A 25269-nucleotide genomic window follows, 5' to 3' on the forward strand; every position below is an offset into this window, starting at 1 on the left:
TGACCCATTTGTGAGACACGTATGGAGAAGTGGGGCTTTTTGGGAGGGGTCACAACCGGTCAATGGTCTTAAATACCATTGACCCTTCCTCTCCTACGGATATAGAGCATACCGTCAAAAAGGGGAAGAAGGAGAGACTCAGTGAAGGAAAAATACCACAGTCACGAACTTCTGGAAACCCAAGGCGGAAGTCTCAGGTACGTATGCACACTCAGGAAGTTAGTGAATCCGTTCAGAGGTTTAATTACTCAGTCGGTCACTGCATCCTATTAATACAATAATACTATGATTACAATTTACCAAATCCATATATTATGATAATAATATGAACTACATAAAGATGTGAATCGTTTTATCTAATCCATACCATACGATAACGAAACAAGAAGGAACATTATCAGCACATACGTAGTAACCATATGAGGGTTTTCGGACAGGTAAGAGCCCATCCGCCTAAAGATTCAATTCAGTTATTGTTTATAATTCTACAAAATCAGTACGTTTTCAAATGTTCATAGTTTAATTCTCTGATAATAAGACAGATAAGGGTCTGTAAGAAACAGACCGTATTACTTAAATCCTTAACACGCATGGATAAGTTAACAGTGAAATGAAATTCAATATCTAAAGGAATTGTATTAACTTAATGATCTGTGAATGATATGATATTAATAAAAGGAAAACCATAATTAAGAAGGGAAGAATATACTGGTTAATTATTCACAAAATTAATATACATCAAGGAATTAAATAGATGAAAATGTTTTATAACAATTGATTATAAAATGAGCCTCTAAACTGTATGTAGGAAACTACTGAAAATGAACACCTGTCTGGGAGGACAGCAGACGTGTAGGAGGGATAGTGACCACCCAAGTAGACCACCTACAGGTTCATGTAAGATCAGTAGGCCAGTTGGGCATGTGACTGCTACTGGATTTGGGCCTGGCAGAATTAAGCCCCTTCTACCATCTGCTGCCACTTTGACATAATTTAACAAATTAAGTTGTGGGACAAGGGATGATCAAGGGGATAAGACCCACGCCACAATAAGTAAGCCAAAAGGGCATGATGACTGCTTTTGGATCCAGAGTGGGACGGGTGGGCTAACCAGATCATACCCTGTGTCTTCCCAATTTAAGTAATCAAGGAATAATATTCACAAACTGTTTAAGAAGTAATTAATTCAAGACTCAGCTGCATATGTATAACTTATAAGAAAATATTTTCTGTATGAATTAGTAGGTTTTCCTTGGAGGAGAGTTACTTTTTGTTCCATTTCTGACTTATCTTTTTAATCAAAAATTCAGGCAAACATCTTTGAGCTTATATATTGAGTAAGGGACATTACAGCCTAGTTTTTTCTCAAAAAGGACTATCTCAGAGGAGTTCATTTTGGTTTCTTGGATTAACATTATATCTGGTTTAGAATCAGAGATGCAGCGCTTTAAGATGCGCTGTTTGTTAGGGGCATTCAGACCCCTAACATTCCATGTTATGATTTTCATGGCTCTCTGGGGAGGAACTTCCCCTCCCCTGCATTAAAAAGAGTAGATATTTTAGCCTGACCCTTGGCATCTCCATCCTTTGATCTTAGTTCAGCAAGGGATCTCCTAGCTCTTCTCTTACTGTGTTTAGCACAGTCAGGAGAGTCTTTGCTTCTGTCAGAGCTGAGAATGCCTAGAGTATTTGGGTTATCGTTTTCTAAGTTATCTAATGCTATAAATAGATCATTAGTTTCTAAGTTGACTCTAGAAACATCCACTAGATTTTTGACTAAGAAACCCCTTTGTCTTTCCAACTCCTCATCATCACAAATTTTAGCAACCAATTGATCCATGAGGTCGTTTACTACTTCCCCTACAAAATTGGCAATGATGTTAACTTCCCTAGCCACACGATCACTCTTAGATTCTACAATTGTATTTGAAATAGCTTTCAAAGGTGGAGAGCGAGCCTTTGCCTCCTCAAAGCCCTCCAATCTTGAGGCTAGAGAGATTGGATGATCTTGCAAGGATGCCAATCCTGGATCCGAGGAAAGCCTATCCATCATTGTTAATTGCTCAGAGGTAATTAGTTCAATTAAAGGGGGAGACCCCAAGGGATTCAGCTTTTCTGGTGGAATGAGAGAGCTAGATGATGACATATTTGTCAGACCGAGCTGCTCTTTTTGAGGGATAACCTCATTGATTTCACCATCTTCCAGATCTCAATCCCTGAGAAGGGAGTCATCTATAGGTGAATTTATAGTTAGCAGTGGAGGAAGAGGGGAGCGAGAGGGCTTAACAGGAGAGCTATGAGGGCATAGGTCTGAGGTGAGATTAGGGTTATTATCAATCTTATAGCCCTCTAGGGTGAAACCCCCTCCTTCCATGAAACTGAATGGTGCGCCATTAGACATGAGCAACGATTTAGGGAAAGGTTTCTCGAAGGGGATCTTCCTTGGCATAGAATCTTCAAAAGAACCATTATAAAAGGGTAATTCTAGGGTTAAACAAGATTTATCGCATTTCAGAGTTATAGGCTCTAAAGATTTAATGTTAATATTCATTTTAACAATTAGGAGCTGGTTAAAGAAGCTTAGGGCTGATTTTTTGACTTCTACAAATTTACCTATTTTGTTGCCTATTATTCTTAAAAAATCATTATTTCGCAATTGTACAGGAAATTTATCCAGTGAAATTGCTCTATTAACCATGCAGGAATTGAATTGAGATGGGAGAAAGAGAGGTTGCCATTCCCAGCAATCAAACCCTAGACCCTTAAATGTTAATATATCCCCGTTTAACAATGAATTTCTCAGACTCTGATTACCACATTCAATAGCCAAGAAATTATCAGGAAGGATGTCAATTTTTACCTGGTTATTGAAAGAAGATGACACCCCGTTGGCAATTTGTTCAAACGGGATCCCCCAACCTTTCCACCAAGCAAAGATCATTTTTTGCGCTGCAATGCATTTGATACCTGGCGTGGGTATGATTATCAATTTCAATGACCAACCCGTTAGGAGAAGCTGGGGAATTTGAAGGTAGATCTGACAATGGGTGCTCGACTTCCTTGGAATTGTGACAACCAGGGGTTTCCATATCCTCTGAAAATTTACCCAAAGATTTTCATGAAGGAAAAATATGGCAAGCAGAGGAACTCTTTGACTGGTTAGGTTTTACAAAACCCTCCTCCCGACAATGACTGGAATTCTGTTTGGGGCCGTTTGGTTGCCCTAAAGCCCTATTATTTCTGCGGCTCACCAAATGCCAATCTTGATCCCGGCCCTTGTAGAGAGGGGGGGGGAGCCCTAACCGCATTAACCAAAGAGTATTTTGTTTTTGCAAAGAAGGCCTCTTGATCGCGGGTCCGTGATATGACCCTTCCAAGATCCTCAGTCCCGGAGTTATTAGCCAAAACAACGAAACGATTTGCAGAGCCTCTATAATTTCCCCGCAGCGGATAAGAACGCTCAAAAAAGGATGTCGATGCATTGCATCGCTTTTTCGCATGCAGAGGCATTTTTGCACGCAGAGTTTCCATATATTTTTTACTTTACATAAAAATAAATATATATTATTTAAATAATATATATTTATTTTTATGTAAAGTAAAAGATATAGATGAAATGAAATGAATCTCAACTTAAATATTGAATACTGTTTCTTATTATAATAACACAAAAACGGGTATTTTTTTTACATGATTTATAAAGAATATTAATAAAAGATATTAAATAAATTAAAAAATATATAAATTCTTAATTAATATCAATAAATCTGTTTATATTTTTAGTACAAAAATTTCATTAAAAACATGCTTTGTCATCTATAATAGTCTATTAAATATCATGATATTGATTATCTTTGGACAAGCTTGAACCTTTGTCATGCATTTATGTACAAATGTCACAACCAAACTCTATTCCTAGCTAGTTTTTAACACATTATGTTGTTTGAGAAAATGATAGACTACAAACTGAAAAAAGAAAGCAAGTTGAAATTAGAAATGATTACCTTAGATTTAAGTTTTTAATCTGAAAATTAAAAAAATGAAACACCTACCTCACTGAACTAGCTCATCTTCTACCATAACTCAAACTTTAAGCCTTTAGCTCACAATGACAAATCAAATGTGTATATTTTTTTAACTCAAGGCTGCCTGCTGCTGCAATGTAGTTTGCTGTTGTTTTATGTTATTTTAAATAATGACAAAAAATATATTAAACTATAACTTTGCAGCAGCATAAAACATTTGTTTTAAACCTTTGACCAATAGGCAAACATAGTTAACTTAAAATGTAGGCATTGAAATTGGTTGACTTAAGTCACAAATCAGTTCTTGATGATTCTTAGAAGTTTTAAAAGTAGGTATTGCAAGAAAACATAAAAACCAAAACCATTTTATAGAGATTGCAGCCTCCAAAAAAACAGCTCGGATTTAAGAAACAAAAGTTTGTCCATGTTTCGTATTACAAAAACTTCATGCTTATCTTAAAATCTATCTATCTAAATGGTGAACATCACTTATCAACACATAACTACAACATTAAAATGTTTTTGCAAATCTGATTCTTGATCTTGGACACATTGCACACCAATTGCTGGTAGCATGAAGGTTAAATGCAAATGGTGTCTAAATGAAATCAGTGGTGGCATTTATCGTTTCAAATGGCATTTGTCAAAAGAGCGAGGAAATAATACTGAGATAGGAAAAGAATGCCCTAGAGATGTCTCGTATTAAGCAAAGCAATCTCTTGATGGGATTGATTAGAGTAAGGCCAAAAAGGCAAGAACTAGGGTTGAAATAGGTTCTAGATCTACAGATGCTAGGAGGAACCGTTTGGGTGAGGAGGGTGGTGAAGATGGAGATTTTAGGGAATCTAGGGCAACACCTTCTTCTACAGTACATGGACCAAACACAGGTGGAGGAAACATTCATGATTTCGTCCAACCTCATACTACACCAGGATTACAAACCACTTTGGAGAGTACACAAGATGGAGGAAAACTGTCCATGAATAAGAAAAGAAAGCAATTGGTAATTTTTGGTACACCTCTAGCATCGAATTCAATACTTATAGATCTCCATATTGGCAACTTATGGCAGATGCTATTGCATATGCAGGTCTAGGGTTTAAAGCCCCATCTTATGAGTGTTTGAGGGTTGTTATGCTCAAAGATGCAGTACGGGATGTTGAAGATGTTGTTAAAGAGCATCAGTCATAGTGAGCTATCAATGGTTCCAACATTATGTCAGATGGATGGATAGATAGAAGGAACCGAACCCTCATTAACTTCCTTGTCTCTTATGAGATTGGCATGTTTATTTCAAATTTGTGGATGCATTTGATATAATCAAATCTGCAAATGCATTGTAGTTATGGAAGTAGGGCCACAAAATGTGGTTCAATTTATCACAGACAATGTTGATACTTGTGTTGTTGCTAGGAGACTTCTAACAAATAAATACCCCTCTATGTTTTTTACACCATGTCTAGCACATTGACTTGATCTAACCCTAGAGGACATTGGAAAAATTAAATGGGTTAAGGTGTCATGTCCCCTCCTGGATCGTTATATATATACGGAGAGAAAGGGAGAGACCCTAAATGAAGAAATTATTACTATTAATTAATATAATAATTACCAATGAATGATTATTTAAATTTCATTAATTAAATATTATTTATGATTTAAATATTATATAGTATCAACATAATCTATTTATTTAATAATAAATAATAATACAATTAAAGTACAAAGAGGATATAAATAATACAATTAAAGAGGATATTATATATTAGCAATACGTATGACAGTCATATATAATATCATATATAGTGGCAGACTAGATCTGACACATGTCAGATCTGTCTACCTTTACAGCCATTAGATAGACTAATAATTAGTGTCTAGGCAATGGTAGTGTTAATAAATATAATAGGTAATATTATTTGATTCATATATATAAATATATATGTTTTCGCTTATCAATGAATATAACCTAAATGTAGCAATTAAATTATTAATTAATAAATGTTTATTTATTAATTTAATGTATTTAATTCGAATATGAAATAAATGTAACAATTATTATTAATTAATTAATCAATGTTTATTTAATATTATTATCAATTAATTAATATTCATTTATTAATATCTAAAACTATGATTAATTAATTAATATTTATCATCTAAAAGAATAACGGAGAACCAAAGTAATCACTTTAATAGTCAACGATTTATTAAGGAAAAGAAATACATCTATGAGTTGAATAGAGATATATAACAAAGATTAATTAAAAAGTATTAAGGAAAAGGCAGGTTACATTGAAAAGTCACAACCTTTCTATGAAAGGTTATATGAAGGATATAAGGAGGGAAAGCAGAGCAGCCAACGGTAAGGGGGAGGAAGGGCAGCAAGCACAGATCTGACACGACTGCTGCGGATAGGTAACTAAGGAATAAATATTGTTATATGTTAATGCTTACTTCTGTGTGTATTAATGGATATAAATTAATATTATAATATATACATTAATGAATGACTATTCTAATAGTTAGGTAATGAAGGAAATTAATGTTAATAAATGTAATTAATGTATATGTAATATTTATGATAATGAATACTTTAATGAACACATTAATGAATGGTTTTCAGATATCAAGGAATAAGTATAAACTGTATGTTAATGAATTTGTACTAACATACGTAATGAATATATATGTCAATGCCTAGTAGGAATATATGTTAGGAACGAAATGTGAATATTGGTTTTTGAACATTTTAAGGAATATAGGTAGAGAATACATGTTAAATCAGGTATTTTTACATATGGATTATGGAATAGGAAAATAGTAATAAAAGGCAAAAAGTATTATAAATGTAATCACATGTTGGAGACTATAGGGAGGCAACTCCCTTAGTCTAAGGGAGGGGATTATGATAATCCCTAGGGCAGTATATATACTGAATACCTATATGCATATGTATGGCTTGGTTCATTAAGTTCACCAAGAAGAGACGGATCTGGCCGGTCCCCTCTGAGAACTTGGGTGATGAGGTGCATCACCCAAGGCAAGGAATGAACATAGGGTCCTCCTTGGATGGCTTGAGTGTATGAAATTACACCCAAGACAGGAATCGAATTAACCTTCGACTTCCTGGAGGGCTTGGATGTAAGAAATTACATTCAAGACAGGAGTCGAATTCACCTTCGACTTCCTGGAGGGCTTGGATTTAAGAAATTACATTCGAGACAGGAGTCGAATTCACCTTCGACTTCCTGGAGGGCTTGGAACCAAGATGGGTTCCAAAAAGGCGAGCCTCACGGTCGCCTAAGGACATATCTTCGTATGGCATTCGTATCCTTTTTATTAGGTAAGAATTGTGATTAGTGTTGATTAAGTATTTTAAAAGTTAAATTGCAAGTTAGATTAATTATTTATATATATATTTGTTGTATTCTAACAATCTGTTTTACAAGACAGTGATCTCTAACTAGTAGGGACAGTACATAAGGAGGCATTACAGAAGGCTCACAAGTTTACCAAATTTATTTATAATGACAAGAGGATTTTGGCTATAATGTGCTCTATCACAGGAGGCAAGGAGCTAGTTCAGCTAGGGGTGACTAGATTTGCAACACACTTCCTTGCATTATACAAACTATGTGAGCAAAAAAATAATTTTAGGTGAATGTTTGTTTTAGCTGAGTGGATGGAATCTGGTTTTAGAAATCATTTGAATGACGTAGCAGTGGCAGAGTACATGTATTCTACCAGTTTTTGGGAGTCAATTGAACGAATTGTAGAATTTTCAGAGCCTCTGGTAAAAGTCTTGAGACTAGTGGATGGGGAAAAATTCCCCATGGAATATTTGTATGAGGCCATGGATAGGGCCAAGGAGGTGATGAGGAGTAGGCTAGCAAATAACAGGGAGAGGTATATGCCATTGTGGGACATAATTGATAGGAGATGGGATGGACTGATGCACACTCCTCTCCATGTTAAAGGATACTTTCTCAATCCATCGTTATTCTACAAGACTTTATTTATGGAAATTGATATTGAGATCAAACAAGGCTTCTTCAAGTTTATGGACAAAATGTTTCCAAATTAGGATAAATTTAATGCAGCTATGTCAGAGTTGGAAATGTAGAAGCAAGCTAATGGTTTTCTCTCTTCTAGGGCAGCCATGGAAGGTAGAAGGACTTTCCAACCAGGTAGACTCATTAAACTTTTGACACTCTTTATTTTGCCAACCTGGTCATTAAATTTATTAAGAATTTAAGATATTCTAACAATATCATCTCCATATAATGTGTTTTTGAGCTCAATGGTGGGCTTGTTTTGGTGATGAATTACCAAAAACTTAGCTAGATGGCGATGTGCATTTTGTCCCAACTGTTTCAATGCGCATTTTGTCCCTACTGTGCATCTCATCCACTTTTGAGCGTATTTGGTGTGTTTTTGAACACATACATTCCAAGAAATGCAACCGCCTATCACAACAATGGATGAATGACTTGGTGTTTGTTCACCACAACCTCCTCCTGAAGCTAGAGAAAGGTCAAGGTAAGAATATTAAAATTTACTTGCAATTAGTTGAAATTTTATTCATTGTTTTTCTCAGTTGTAAGGTAAAGGCTAATTTATGCATGGGTTTTAAAAATAGGAACTATTGAGGAAGACAAGCCAATTGACCCCGACGAGGTAGATCTAGAGTTTGAGTGGATTGCTGCTAATGATGATGTTAGTTCGTTTGAGCCTGAGGATTTAGAGATCATGGGGATGGCCAATATGGATATTGAATGGGTTGATCGAATTAGGACAAACTTTGACTTAGGAACTTCATCATCCCTAGGGCATGCTGCCCTCTAGCATGTTATTGGCTACATTTGTTTTTTGGAACTTTGTACTTAGTTTATAGGTTGACTTTGTACAAAATCACAAACTATATTGTTATTGACATTTTGACAACTATTAGCATCCGATTATTATTTATGTTGCGGTATATTTTGTGCATGTACTACTCAGCAATATAAATTTATATTTGAAAATCTATTTTCTATAATTGATGTGTTGGACTCTCTATTTTATTTGCTTACAATATCTCTATGCTATGGAAATGCCCTTAAATACAAAAAAAAGTAGTTTTTGATTGTTTTTCTGCCATTTTTTATGTTTTTTTCTATGTTACTCCAGGTTTCTGGGACAGGGATGATAGGGGATGGGGGTACGTGTTTCCGAGACGATTTGTTTTGGCCAATTTTGGGGACGGCTAGGGGATGGCAAAAGGGATGACTATATAAAAATAGGGAAATTTAAAATACTCATGAAAACATGGATAAAGCATGCACATATACATTATAGAACCTTAACATATAAGAACTTGTGGAGTTCTTAAGCCAAATTTGTGTTAAATTGAGAGTCAAAGTCAAATTGCTTATAGAATTCATTGTCAAAATTCACTATCAATATGCAAAATTTATCGGAACGTCCCCTAGGAGTCCCTTGTCTCTGGGACGTCCTCAAGATAGGGACACCTGAAAAAAAAACCGGGGACACATCCCTGGGTAACATAGGCCTTTCGCAAATCCGATTTTTTCTCGATTTTTTCAAAAAATCTTATACTTTTGTTTTGTCGATTAATTCCCCAAACGATTAATACTGATTTGACTAAAACTATGTACATATGGGTTTGGATGCAAAAGAAATTCCATTTGATAATTATTAACATGTTGATTAAATCTTGATCTTTAGAGTATTTTGATTGAGAGTCTAGCTACATTTGCCCAGTGCATTGGAAATATCTAATTTGCTCAACAAACCTAGTTTTATGTCATGAGAGGAGAAGGTGGATAAGTTCTTGAACATCTTATCTATTATCTAAAAGAGAACTCATATGCTCAAACTCAAGTTGGACTCAATAGACCTTTTTTTTTTTAAATTGACACTTTTGCCTATCGAAACAGTTTCCCACAATTTTTTAGTTTCTTTTGATAAATTTTGTAATTGTATTTTGCATAAAAATTTTGCTTTTTTAAGTTGCTTAGATTTTACCAATTTTTTTTGGTCTGAAAAGTCCAAGTGATGTTTGAGAATGCAAATTATGGCTAGAGTTAATGCACACCTCCTTCACAACCAAGATAAACATGTAGAGGAATGCGGCGCTTTGTCAATCAAACAAAGAGCTGAAATAAATAAATTGTGGGGTTGTGTAGAAAAACTACATGCAACTACTACCATGTCGTTGAAGGGCAATACTAGTACTTTCCAAAAGCCACAATTTCATTTTTTTCCATCTAGTTTAGGGGTAGTAGAGCCTAAGGGGAAACAAAAGGTGACTCATGATGCTCCAAGCCCAGTGGTAAAATTATTCATTGTGCAAATAAAAGATGAGTGATGACGTCATTTGCAAATTCCTCTTAGTCAATGGCATTCCATTCCATGCAGTTTTCTCTCCTTATTATAAGGATGTTGTGCTAAAGATAATAAGAATAGGGTTTTCATATTTTCCAATAGGGGAGACAAAATTGAACACATTAATCTTGGATAAGAACTATTTTAAGATGAATGTTCTAATGGAGAAAATGAAGGCCACTTGGGTCACTAGTAGATGCAACATAGTCATGAATAGGTGGATGGATATCAGCAACCATGAACTCATCAACATCATTGCCACAAGTGTAATGTTCCCTTAATTAGAATCTTATGGTTTTGGAACTGGTTACTTAGAACTTCAATTCCAAAAGGCTTCTTTCTACTAAATAACTTAGATTGTTTACCAAACTTGTATAAGGATGATGATTCCTATGCTCAACTAACTGTATACGCCTTACTTGTGGAACTGATATGCATATGGGATGTAATTGCAATGAATTATTGATATATAGAATAGATCTGAATATGCTGAAATGTTTTGAATGCAATATAACCTGATGTACAAGATATGACTTGTCTTTTCTATATGAAGCTTATATTATGCAAGATTAATAGATTATATCAATATTGATGTATGGAACAATTGCTATCACTGATATCTTCTTGAAATATATGTAAAGTATTTTGTCAAATAATTCTCTCACGTATAATACTCTGTAAGTCTGTTCATGTATCTCCACCTTTTCCACACTTTCCTTACTTCACTTTATATCCTTCTGCCTTCCTGAAGAGATGCATCCTTTGTAAGAGTGATATCCACTTAGAAAGGTAGTGGATTTCAATTCAAAAACTAATCGTTGTCTTGTGGAAATTATTCCGTTTCCTTGATCGCTTTCTAGTATTTAACAGACTGCAGCCTTAATATAATGTCTCATAATTATTGTTGCTTCTTTACCATTAATGAATCTGAATACTTGTAGTACTTTTAATCTTCTTTTTCTTTGATTGTTCATGAAGTCTGCTTGAGCAACATGAAGGAAACTCGCCATTCTTGAAGAAGGATCGCTCCACATACCATAGACTGACTTGCTAATATAAATCGCTACAAATTGTTATTGCTTTATTCATGCCCTTAGCAATGATTATTCATTGTCTTGTCTTTTCTAAAATAACTTCAATCTCTACTAATGAAGTCAATCCTAGTATCATAGGATGCGAACATGCCCAATATTGACATCCCTATCTTCCTTTTCTCTGTAGTCAGACTTGCTAAAAATATGAAGCCGGTAATATATTCAGACTTATAGTCGCTGATCATGTTAATTTCGCATCATACTTTAATTATTCATTAACTTTTGTACTTGCCCCTAATCATTCTTAGTGATGTATCAATAATGTGTCTTCCTTGGTTTATATCTTTTTTGATCTTCGATATTCATAGGAGACTAGGTGGTGACAGTGTCTGAATGTTCTGGTAAAAACTTATGAATTAATGAAATGATGAAACGATCATTTAAAGAATAACATAAACGATGTTTCTATAACAATACAATCATAAAATAGAAACTAACTAAAATGTACATTATGTTACAATATTGACAATTAGTAATAAATAATAAAGATATTATTCTAATACCCTCCCTTAATGGTCAATCTATCAAGTACACCAAGTTGCCCCCTAAATTTTACAAACTTGTCCAGGCCCAGAGACTTGGTGAGCATATCTGCTGTTTGATTCGTCATCGAAACTGTCATGCCCCCCACCCTAAAGGCAGAATGAAAAGGGAATCAATACTTAGAAAATCATCTAAATAAGAAGACTAAACAATTTTCTATAGGGGTATTAGACAGAAAGACACTGATCCGGAAGGCCAGAGATAAAACAATCCACATACACAAGATATGTCAACCATCCATGAAGGAATGAAGGCTTGCAAGAATAAAGTACCGGAACACTCCTTTATCACCATCCAAAGGAATCCAATATGATTACTCAAATGAGGAAATACTGAAACCGATTCATAATACTCTCTTGCTGCCATAAATATCAAGTGTCCATCTTGGGCAATAATAAGTGCACCTTGGTTATCATCTACAAAAAATACATCATTATAAGACTCGAGAGAATGCGATATTATTAAGGTGATAATTGTATCGACATATCCTACAGCCAAAAGAAAGTAGTCAACAATATATATTGATATATCAAAAAAAGGTCAGCAAGCATATCTAAATCGTTCATTGAACCAAGGAGATTATCATGTCGTCCCCAATTAATCATAAAACAATCAGTGGTATCAAAATGATAATTAGATATCGAAGATCTTATGACAGCGATTGGCCAAATCGAAACTTGAGGAAATGTAAACATCAAACTTGTATGAATCGATCAAGTGATTACCGATTTCATAATCGATAAGGAAGGGTAAGTATGGTATGATCAATTGCATTAAATAAATAATATCGGCTAAGGTAACAAATGCGATGGGAATAATTAAAGACTACTATTAGTTAAGACTTAATGTAAATTTGTAATGTCCCTACTAGTTAGAGATTACTGTCCTGCAAAACAGATTGTTAGAATACAACATATAAATATATATATAAACCATTTTTAATTTGCAATCTATTTTTAATACTTAATTAACATAATCATAATTTTTATCTAATAAAAAGGATACGAATGCCATACGAAAGTATGTCCTTAGGCGGCCCTGAAGCTCGCCTTCTTGGAACCCCTTGGTTCCAAGATGTTCTTAGGCGGCCGTGAAGCTCGCCCTCTTGGAACCCCTTGGTTCCAAGCCCTCCAGGAAATCGAAGATGAGTTCGAATCCTGTCTTGGGTGTAACCTCTTACACCCAAGCCATCCAAGGAAGACCCTTGTCTATTCCTTGCCTTGGGTGATGCCTTCATCATCCAAGTCCTCAGAGGGGATTGGCCAGATCCGTCTCTTCTTGGTTGAGTTTAATCAACCAAGCCATACATATGCATATCAGTGTTCAGTATAAATATTGCCCGAGGGATTATCATAATCCCTCCCTTAGACTACGGGAGTTCCCCCCCTATAGCCTCCATCATGTAATCACATTTATAGTACATTTTTGCATTTAATTACTATTTTTCGTTCCACAATCCACATTTACATATTCCTGATCTATATGTATTTCCTAACATATATTCATAAAAATGTTCATTATCCAATATTCACATTTGTTTCTTAACATATATTCCTACTATTCATTGATATGTAGTAATTACTTATGTTCATACATATTCCTTAACATCTGAAAATCATTCATTAACATATGTATTAAACTTGTTCATTACTATATTCATTAAGATATGTATTAGACTGTTCATTACTATATTCATTGATATACGTATTAAGGTATTCATTATTTATATTCATCAACATATGTAATATCATGTTTATTATATATATATATTTATCAACATGTATAATAAAATATTCATACAAAACTTACCTGTGCGTAACCTGCTGTTGTAGCTTTCTGACCTTCCTTCCTAACCACGTAGCAGCCTTCTTATTCCCTTCTTATATCATATTCAATTCTATTATATAAATTATTGAAAACCATCTATTATATAATAATATGTATATTTATAATTTATGCTTTTGTAAATATATATAAACATAATCTTATTGATAGAATGTCAAGTAAGTATATATATATATATATATATACATATTGCTGATATCAATATCATATATAAATCTATTATTATTTTCTGATTTGAATATAAATAAATTAATAAATTAAATCATATTATCAAAATATTTATATATTACCTATTATATGAGTTATTAATACCCATTGCCTACTATACTATACATAATGACTGTGAGGGCAGACAGATCTGACATGCGTCAGATCTGGTCTGCCACTGCATATGAAAATTGAGAATCATTGTCATACGTATTGCAGTCAATATTAATATTAGTATTAAATTCTGCCTGAAAACATTATCGGACTTTATAGATTAAGCATACGTATTAAGCCATTCCCTTGCATACCACCAAGAATAAGGATGTTACTGCCTATAATCTAATAACAGTTTTCATATGATCTGATCGATGGCACAAACTCTATATCCCCTTCAAACTGAATTTACAATAATAATATATATGTCATATCTTAACTCCAAACAAAAAACACAACCATTCACTAAACCCCTACGTGAATGGTCACGCATTCTTAGATACCGATTAGTAAATATTAGTAATAACTGCCATTACAACTTTCTTAATTTAAATCAGTGCCTTCTTATTTAATGGAAATAATAATAACCCGAACTTTTACAAAGTAAGTCTTTGATTTCATTATTATTAATGTTATCGAAACTTCTTTATAGTAATCTTTAATTACTAATCCCCTCCTTATCTTCCGTTAAAAATAGTCAATGTATTTCTTGGCCACGTCAAAGATTCTTAGTGAGTCAGTTGTGTAAGACATATATGCATCGTTTCCTATGGCTGCTCTTAATCGGTGTTTAACTAAACCGATTTATAAGGAATCGTATCTCTTAATATATTCGATTCATTTACAAATATATTACTATTAATAATTTCAATATTAATTATAGTAATCTGCTAGAATGACAATGATAAATAATCTTCATATTTAATAATATATATAAATTATGTTTATAATATTAATTTATATTAATTAAATAATAATATTTAATAAATAAATTTCAAATAATCATTCGTTGTTAATTATTATATTAATTAATAATAATAATTGCTTCATTTAGGATATATATAACGATCAAGGAGGGGACATGACAAAATTCTTAATGATGGAGAGAAGAGACATGTCTCTCAGATCGCATCCATTCCTACCGTACAAGGTATAAGATGGGAATCGATCTCATTCTAAAGGGGGGCATATGGTGTTTTACAGTATCCTATTTGTGTTTGCGCATTCAAGCATTATTGCCTTTGGCATAATCAGGTTGCGTATTCCAAAGCCACATTAGATATAGCATCAAGACATTACATATTTCTCAAATATAAATTAGCAACATCAATTCGTCTTTCATCAACATAGGTGAAGGAGAAAGTTTAAAGATGTATTATCCACACAACGTTGATTATAATAGATTAAAGTGACACTAAAGGAATCAATATCTCTATATAGTTGTATTCAGACTATTTATTATATAACTCATAAACTAAATCTGATATTATAATCTATAGTAAGTTAAAAATTAGACGTGTCTCTTACTAACCAATAATCCTAGAAGGGACATTACAAGAACAAACAACAATTGAACCGATCCGTCTTCAACTAACTTCCTAATGAAGTGACAATGAAGTTCAACATGCTTGGTTCTTTGGTGGAAGACTACATTCTTGGCCATTTTTAGCACCCCTTGACTGTCACAGTAAAGGGGAGTAGGATCTGCTTGAGACATCTGCATGTCTGAAAGCATCCTCCGAAGCCAGACTGCCTGATAAGCTGCCTTAATTGTTTCAAAACTCTGCTTCTGTTGAGGAAAGAGCCACTTCTTGCTAGTCCATGTGACTACACCACATCCCAAACTGAAAACATACCCAGATGTTGATTTTCTGTCATCAACGGAACCTGCCCAATCTGAGTTTGTGTAACCAATGAGTCTAGGATCGTGACTTCTGCTGTACAGAAGACCAAAATCAGAAGTACCCTTCACATAATGCAACACACACTTCACTGCTACCCAATGATCAACCTTGGGGACTATCATTGAGCATGAAATGTAGCTCACTGCAAAAACGAGATCGGACGTAGTTGCAGTAAGGTAGATGAGACTGCCCACCAATTGCCTGAATGTTGATTCATTCTCCACAAGTGAATCTGATTTGGCTGTCAACTTCAGCCCTTTCTCCATAGGTGTGGATGCAGGTTTGTAGTCTTGCATCTGAAACTCGTCCAGCACACTGCGGACATACTTAGACTGAGATATGAAGATACTACAACCTACCAAACTTCAACACCTAAGCAATAGTGCAGAAGTCCCAAGTCTGTCATGTGAAAGGATTGACATAAATTCTGTTTGATCTGATCGATCAAAAGAGTCGAACTACTAGTGATAATCAAGTCATCAACATAGACAACAATAATAAGAATATGACTACTAGTGTTTTTGACGTACAGATTAGAATCAGATGGACTCCTCTGAAATCCATTATCTGTGAGGTACTTGTCAATTTTGATGTAACAAGCTCGAGGAGCCTGTTTCAGACCATAGAGTGCTTTCACTAGTTTGCACACCTGATGTTCTTTTCCAGCAACCTTGAACCCTAGAGGCTGCATCATGTAGACTTCTTCCTGCAACTCACCGTTGAGGAATGCACTCTTAACCTCCATCCAATGGACTTTCCAACCAAACTGAGTTGTTAAGGCAAGGACAAGATGAATGGTACTCGTCTTGGCTATAGGAGTAAAAGTCTCCTCATAGTCAATGCCTTCCTTCTGTGAGAACCCCCTAGCAACGAGACAATCTTTGTACTTGTCAAGGGTTCCGTCAGCTTTGTACTTAACTTTATACACCCATTTGCAGCTAATGGGCTTCTTCCCTAGAGGAAGATCAAAAAGGACCCAAGTGTAATTCTTCAAAAAACTATGGTGTTAAGCTTCCATAGCCATTTCCCACTTAGGAATTCCTTTAGCCTCAAAATATGTTTGAGGCTCAAAAATAGTATGAATGTTGGCCATGAGAGCAAAGTTGATTGTATTTTGCTGCTTGCTCTTGTTTCTGGAAGATCTACCATCAATGACCTCATCAAGATGAAGATCACTTATGGTCTTGGCCCACCATTTAGGCCAGAGAGTAGAAGAGCCAACACAAGATGCTAGAGGAATAGTTGGAATAGGTGGAAGATTAGCATCATCGAGAGGAAAATCAGGAAGTGCATCATCAAATTCAGATTTTGCATCATCCCTCCCATCAGGTGAACCTAATGGAAGACAGATACCCAAATTAGTAGTCTTCAAAGGCTGATCCTCAAAATTCTGCACATACGATTTTTTTTCAAAAAGGTCTTCGTTCTTCATCAAAGACAACATCGTGACTGAAGATAAGACGATCAGTGCCTACATCAATCAGCCAGTAAGCCTTGTGTTTGTCACTGTATCTTGTGAACATAGCTTCTGACTCTTGGAATCCAAACATATTTTAAAGAGCCAAAGACTTTCAGATGATTGAGCCTAGGTGTGTGACCAGTCCAAGCTTCCTCAGGAGTCTTCCTCTTAACAGCCTGTGTGGGAGACCAATTAAGGAGATAGACTGCGGTATATACTACTTCTGCCCAATATTTCTTTAGAACACTCCTGTGTTCCAAATGGACCTAGCCATTTCAGTTATAGTATGGTTGCGACGTTCTACAATGCCATTCTATTGACGAGTGTAAGGTGTGGTTAACTGGCGTTCGATGCCATGTGTATCATAGAAGTTGGAGAAAGCGGTAGAACAAAAGTCTCCCCCATTATCTTACCTAAGAGTGACTATGGGACAGCCTGCCTCTTTTTCTACGAAGGCCTTAAACTTCTGAAATAGAGTAAACACATCTGATTTTTGTCTAAGAAAGTTCACCCACATTTTATGTCTAAAATCATCAACAAAAAGTAAGAAATACCTGGAACCAATAACAAAAGGTGTATTCATTGGACCACATACATCAACGTGAATCAACTGTAGTACCTTTGAGGCTCACCATGAGTCACCATCCTTGAAAGGTGTCTTGTGCTACTTCCCAGTCTGACAATCTCCACAAACTCGGTGATTCTGAGTCTGAATCTCACGTAAGCCAAGAACTAGATCCTCCTGAATGTGTTGAGCATGATAATGAATGTTCAAGTGGCTGTATCTCTAATGCCAGAGATTGTTGATAGAAGATGATTTAGCTGAAAAGGCATGTTCAAGAGAATCACCTATATCCACAAGTTTGTATAGACCATGATCCTCGATGCCAACAACCATAGTAGTGCGAGTCGCATGATCAACAATCGAACATTTGTGTGAACTAACTATCACATCAAGTTGAGGAGAGTGTCGCATAATTTGGCTCACGGAGAGAAGATTTAGTTCCATGCCAGGAACATAGTATACATTGAAGAAAATAAGATTCTTCCCACCAGACTGAATCTAAACGTTGCCCTTGCTGACAACAGTATACTCTTCACCTCCTTCAAAAATGACTGAATTGGTGAAATGTGAGAAGTTTGTGAACAAATCATGTCTATGAGTGAACTACAAGATGCACTGGAGTCTATGTACCAAGCAAAAGACTTAACATGATCTGCAGGTTGCTTTGCCATGAAAGCAGAAAATGCAAATACTCTGAGTGCTTTGCCACATTGGCCCTAGGTTGAGACCCTCCCTCCTTCTGCTGTTCAGAAGCTATCTGATTCCAACAATCCTTTATCAAATGACCAAATTTATGGCAGTAGTTACACTGAACTTTCTTCTTCTTCGAGCTATCTTGAGACTAAATGGGGCCTTTCAACTGTAATGACTAAGGTTTGCCATTATCCTTGTGAAAGGATTTGGCTACGAAGGCTTGTTCTGAGGAGGACAAAGTGGCATTGATACCAAATTGTTGTTTCCAATGATCCTGCTGCAGAAGTTTGGTGCATAGCCCTAGAAACTTTAAGTCAACATTCGTTGAAGTAATGCTGGGCATTTCTATGAAGTGCTCATAGGATTTAAGTAGACTATTCAGGGTGATTACTACCATATCCTCTACCTCCATTTTTCGACCAATTGCTTCCAATTGATCTCGAATTTCCTTAATCTTTGTCAGATGCTCTGTAAGAACATACACTCGTCGATCATGATAGAAAATAGTTGGTTCTTCAGGAAGAACGCACGACTCTTATTTGATGTCTCATGGAGATCTTTCAAAATAGTCCAGATCTTTGTAGTTGTTTTGCCAAATGGTACTTGTGGCAGCTGATCATCAATAACATAAATTTTGATAAGCATTACCGATTATTGGTTGTGCTCGTCAAATTTATCTTGATCTTGTCCAGTTGTGGTAGGATGAGTCTCTTTACCCAAAACGAGATCATCGAGGTGACAATAATAGAAGATTTTGCTTACTAGTCGTTTGCTACACTATCAAATTTCTTGCTAGTTGATTGTAGGGTTTCTGTAGAATTTCAAATATTTCCTTTTCACGAGGTAAGGGTAATGGTAGTAGAGTTTATGGGGAAAGTGAAAGATCCCAACCAAATGTAAACTGAATTTTTTCTGAGTTTGATAGTGCTGTTGGAGGTTTGGAATGGTTTCTCTGAAGTTCTATGCTTATGTTTTGGTGTCAGTACTTGCTTAGAGTTTAAGTATGAAAGAATTGCCAAGAAAATAACACTTTGAACCACAAAATGAAGGAATATAATTGACTGATAATTAAATCAAAGTTCTGATTTTTAATGAACAGCAATGTAATAACTTCCAAAATTAAGACTTCTAATTATTCAAGACAACAAGTAGCATACTAGGAGTCCAACACCCATCCTGGAGAACATTTGTCATGTCCCCTCTCTGAACATTATATATATAAATAATTATTTTTTAATTAGTATAATAATTATTTGAAATTTATAAAATATTATTATTTAATTAATATTTATTATTAAATATGAATAAATAAGTTTTAATTGAAGTTGAAACTTATAAGCATCCACAGTTTATTCACTTAGTAACGGCTATTGAAATCAAAGACAATCAAGTTGATGAATATAAAAGGAGTTCATCGAGATCTTTTCCGAGCTTGCTCCTCCATTTGGAATTATGTTAACCATTCAATAGAGGGCAAGTTCATATAAAACATGATTAAAGAGCAATAAGATATATTACCAGCAATGTAAACAACGATCTGTCAAGTCCAAAAGCAAGGGCCACAGGTTGAGGGAAAAATGTAGAATGACTCAGACTTGATGCTTTCATTTTCATTAAGAATTACATAAGGTGAAAGACTCATAATCTCTTATTACTATGTGAGACCAAACTAGCATCGAGTGTTCAAAATCAGGCATTCATACTAACCAAACACTAAAGAAGAATACCAAAAAGGAGATCGCTATAGGCGGAATTCAGTATTCCAATATGGACAATGGTTTTACTCATTCATCTTTTGGGGCTAATGCGCTAGAGGTGTTTTCGATCATATCAAACAAATATTATAAGATTGATTTCAAACTAAGTCAATGACATTTCGTAGATTAGGAGCATAACGTGCCATTAGTGCTTAGTACTGTGATGACCCGACAATAGGAGATTATCGTTTGAGTGAAAACCAATGGTTAATTATTCAAAGGGGTGTGATGGAGAGAAGAGACACATCCTTCATACTACTCGATTAGTCAAACAATTATCAATTCATCTTATAATAAGCAAATAACTAATATTTATGGAGGAGTGCGATTTGGATAACAAGTTAATTAGTATGAGTAATGGAAGGGTGCGATTAGGGAAGGGATATATCTATTCCAATCAGGTGTTGCAACCATTCCATACCAAAGGTATTTAGGGAGGGCAACCGTCGACAAACGGGGGGGAAGAAAAGGCAGTGGAACTGCAGCTGCGTCAGCAGAGGCGGTAGGGAAAGTAAGAGGATAGCGTTGATGCGACAGGTACGTATATGTGTGTGGACGTGTGTGCCACACACACACAAATATATACTTATTTACTTTTGGTAGATCGGTCATACGGAGTATGTCTCCAATCTATTTTACAGAATTATATTATTATTATAATGTTGTATGTTACAGGATTATATTATTATTATGTTGTATGTTACAGAATTATATTGTTATTATAATGTTGTCTCATACAGATATATAAATATGTGTACAGGTGTGTATCCACACACATATATATATCTGCAATCCACTTGTTCATATAGAATTGATAATAGGAATAAAGAAGTAGATAATGGTAGACATAAATTATAATTTAAATGATAATGAAAATATAAATTGTTATGAAATGTTGGATATTAATGAATGACAATAATTTGGCTATGTGATGGAGGCTAATGGGAGAAATCCCCCTAGCCTAATTCAGGGATTATGATAATCCCTGGTAGGCAGTATATACTGAGTATTTATATCAGAGAAATGAGACTCGCTCGGACTCGCCTAAACTCGGCGAGTTCGAGTCCAAGTTATGCTCGCCGAGTCTTTGGGGCTCGGACTCGGACTCGGACTCACCGAGTTGGCGAGTTTGGCTCAAACTCGCCAAACTCGGCGAGTCCCAAGCCTCAAACTCGGCGCTGCCCCTTGACCCCACCTTGGGGGCGCTGCCCCCAAACCCCCGTCGAAAAATATGGGGGGAAACTGTGTCGATAGAAGTAGGGAAAATTTAAGCTCCGAGTCTGACATTAATTAGATCGACCAGGTAGATATAGAGGTTGAGACTGTAGCCATGGCAGAGGAGGAGCGGAGAGCACAAGCACAGACAGGAGATTCAGAGGCAGATAGTGACACAGATGGTCCTGATGTTGGTGAGCATGGCATGGTGTCACGAGGAGCGGCTATGGCTGTCGAATCATCCAGGACCTACCTTAGATGCCTTCGCAGGGGGCCGGGGCCGGAGGGTGCAGGCTCCTCTGAGCCATAGGCTTGTAGTTGTATTTACCTTTGGTATTTGTATGAAACATTTGATGATGATCATATGATGACATGGATTTTTTATTCCATGAGTTTTGTAATATTGTATACATTTGACAATATTTATATATCTATGTTTGTTATTTCCTTCAGCTACAATTTGTATTTATGCTTATGTGATTGATGTATACTTGTGTATGTAATCAAATGAGCCGAGTTTGATGATGTTATTGTGTCTTTAAGGTGTATTCAATAAAGGGTGCCTGAAACAAGTTTTAAATCTTTAAAAATCTCTAAATTTCTTGAGTTTTTCACTTTCCTGAGTCCAGCCGAGTCTGGAGCCGAGTCTGACGCCGAGTCCCGAGTCCGAGTCCAAGTCGGCCTTGCCGAGTCCGAGCCGAGTCCGAGTCCCATTTCTTTGATTTATATGCATATATGCTAGGGCTTGGGTGTCCAAGGTTCACCCAAGAAGAGACGGATCTGGCCGGTCCTCTCTGGTAGACTTGGATGATAAGATGTATCATCCAAGGCAAGGAATCGATCATATATGATGATCTTCCTTGGTAGGCTTGGATGTAAGATGTTACATCCAAGATAGGATTGAATTATCCATCGATTTCCTAGGAAGGCTTGGAACCATGATGGGTTCCAAGAAGGTGGCCATTACAACCGCTTAAGGACATGCCCCAGTACTGCAATCCTATCCTTTTTATTAATAAGAATTGAGACTAGTTTTAATTAAGTAATTGAATTTAATTGCAAATTAGATTAGTTATATATATATTTGTTGCATTCTAACAGTTTGTTTTGTAGGACAATGATCTCTAACTAGTAGGGACATTACAACATTTTATTGATGAATTGAAGAATGAAACAATCTAAGGGCATCCAGCTGCTACAAATGGGCCCAAATGGTTTTATCTGATCCTAGGAAAATTACCAAAAACAAATACTTGAATTTCACTAATTTCCACGCTTGGCTCGGAAACTATTCAATCTACTGCTCAAAACAATAACTCGAGGAGAAATTTATTCCTGTAACCACTAAAAATCACTGCGATGCTGATGTGCAATGCTGTCTATGAGAAATTCAGGAGATTCAAACCCTCTAATGGCAGGACCGATGGTATCTAGCACCCTAGAAGGCCACCAGATGGTACGACTGCATATGGAGGCTGTACGGCTGCCATAGGAAATGAATTATCTGACTTTTCCGTCTGGAACCCTCTCTAATCTGCATGTAGATTCCCTGAAAATGCTGTAGTAAATCTGAATTGAAACCCAATTAGGAATTCTGGGTGAATTCCTCCATCCTATGAATTGGGGTATCGTCCAATTTCACCTTCACTTCAAGGAGTTTTCGTTCGTCAAAGTTGCAAAGCTGCTGAATTGAGTTGCAGAGCTCAATTTCCAAAAGTTGATTGTTAAAATCAAGATGCCAAAATGAATCTCCTCACCGCACTTTATTACTTCCCGAACCCTAATTGAACTTTTTAGGGTTCTCATTACTTAATTTAATGAAATTTATTAAATATAATAACCTCCTTGCCTAATCACCTAACTTGAGAGTCTTTTTATTCATTGACTTGGCCCCACCTTTTAAAAGCCACTTTATGTCCAGGAAAATGTGCCATGGGGTCTTTTTAATAAATGCAATTCAACCTTGCACTTTTTCTTATAAAGTCACTTTAATAAATTTTGTCTATTTTTAGAAAAAGTGACTTTATATTATAACAACATTATAACGTCAAATAACAATACTTCCTAGCACCCAAATGCCAAGTGTAGACCCCCGTGTGCCACCACTATCATCTCCTATCCACTGAATTCACCTGCAGAGATGGCTAATAGGTAAATCTCCAAACCTGAGTGAACTACTAGAAGAGAGGGGACATTACAGAAAGAAATGTAGTTCTTCCTTTCAACTTAGAATTTTTTTTCTATTAGCTAAGGACAGAAAAAACAAAAGACCATTTTAACTCCTAGCTGCTAAACAGAATTCATATATACACTCAAAATTAAAACATACATTATAGTTTATACCATTCCCATGAATATGCATGTTGTGCTGTATAACTTGGATAAATGCATAGGACAATTGGATAATATTTGTCCATTATTGGTTGCTTGACTTACATTCTTTGATTCTTTCATGAGTATTTTTGTCTGAAAGAGGAATTATGACATCATTTCAGCTCATTATAGTCTCATTAGTAGAACTGTAAAACAACATATCTGGTTGGATTGCTCCCTTGGGATTTTTTTCGAGGCTTTTCAATTGTATAGGGGTGTGAGTATTGTCTGTAAATTTGACTTTCACAAAATAGTTATGGAAAGGGGAAGGGACAATTTCTTAGACGACAAGAGAAAGAAATTGCATTAAATAAATCACTTTAAATTCAAAATCATATGATGATGTAACCCAGCATAATGCCTTCTCCCTAGCGTTTTTATGACATCTAATTCACTTAATTGTTTTGGTTTTACAGAGTGCATTCAAAGCATTGGCTGCTCGGGCAATGTCAGAGGTTTGTCTAGAACTCTTTATAGTATCGTTTTTCTCAGATGCAAATTATGTAATGTGCTTCTTTAGAATTGAAACCAAATCCTGGAATATGAACTTTTATTGATGTGCTTGATACAATGTTGCTCAAATATTTTTATTCAAAAAGGAAAAAGAAAAAATATGTAGATTCAAATAACTTTGGAAGAATTCAAGGATCTTTCTGTCCTAGTTTAAGTAATCTTCAACATTATTAAATTTGTTTCAGCAATTAGAAACATGACCATGCATTGTTCTGTGTGCCAGTGTTACTCATGATTGTCCCTGCAAATTTCTTGACATGGTTATAGACCTTGCAGATCATCTCATCTTCGTAAGCTACTTGATATTATTGAGAATCTCTTCCTTATGGTTGTCCATCTGTGCTCCTCATCCAACAAAATCATAATTACTTGTAATGTTGTGAGAAGACCTATGGAGAATATGAGAAACTAACATGTTGAAATTGAATGAATATTTATTTTCAAATATTTTTTTATTAGTATGAGTCATATCTTCACTGCCAGGATAGCTAAATTTACACTCTAGAGTGCATCAAACTTATGTGCTTTCCATCTTGAGAGTCGCTTTGGCCTTGCTCAATTTTTTCTCTCATCAACTTCTTCTGAACATATATGCTGACTATGTGTCTGGGTATTTGAACCTGAGGATTTGTCTATTTTTAGGTATATCCTTTGATGGGAATCATGAATGTTTTCAGTGCATGTTCAGTCAT

At 35.5% G+C, this 25269-nt stretch overlaps 1 protein-coding gene across 1 annotated transcript in view; it reads left to right on the top strand.

Moving 5' to 3' along the window:
- The window catches only part of LOC131034553 (uncharacterized), a 400008-nt gene that overhangs the window by 302754 nt on the left and 71985 nt on the right, over positions 1-25269 (top strand). The window contains exon 24 of the mRNA XM_057966103.2: positions 24481-24519. Within this exon, the coding sequence (XP_057822086.2) occupies positions 24481-24519 (39 nt within the window). The remainder of the gene's footprint in view (positions 1-24480; positions 24520-25269) is intronic.

The sequence above is a fragment of the Cryptomeria japonica genome, chromosome 11, assembly GCF_030272615.1.
Source record: "Cryptomeria japonica chromosome 11, Sugi_1.0, whole genome shotgun sequence".
NCBI classification, from domain to species: Eukaryota; Viridiplantae; Streptophyta; class Pinopsida; order Cupressales; family Cupressaceae; genus Cryptomeria; species Cryptomeria japonica.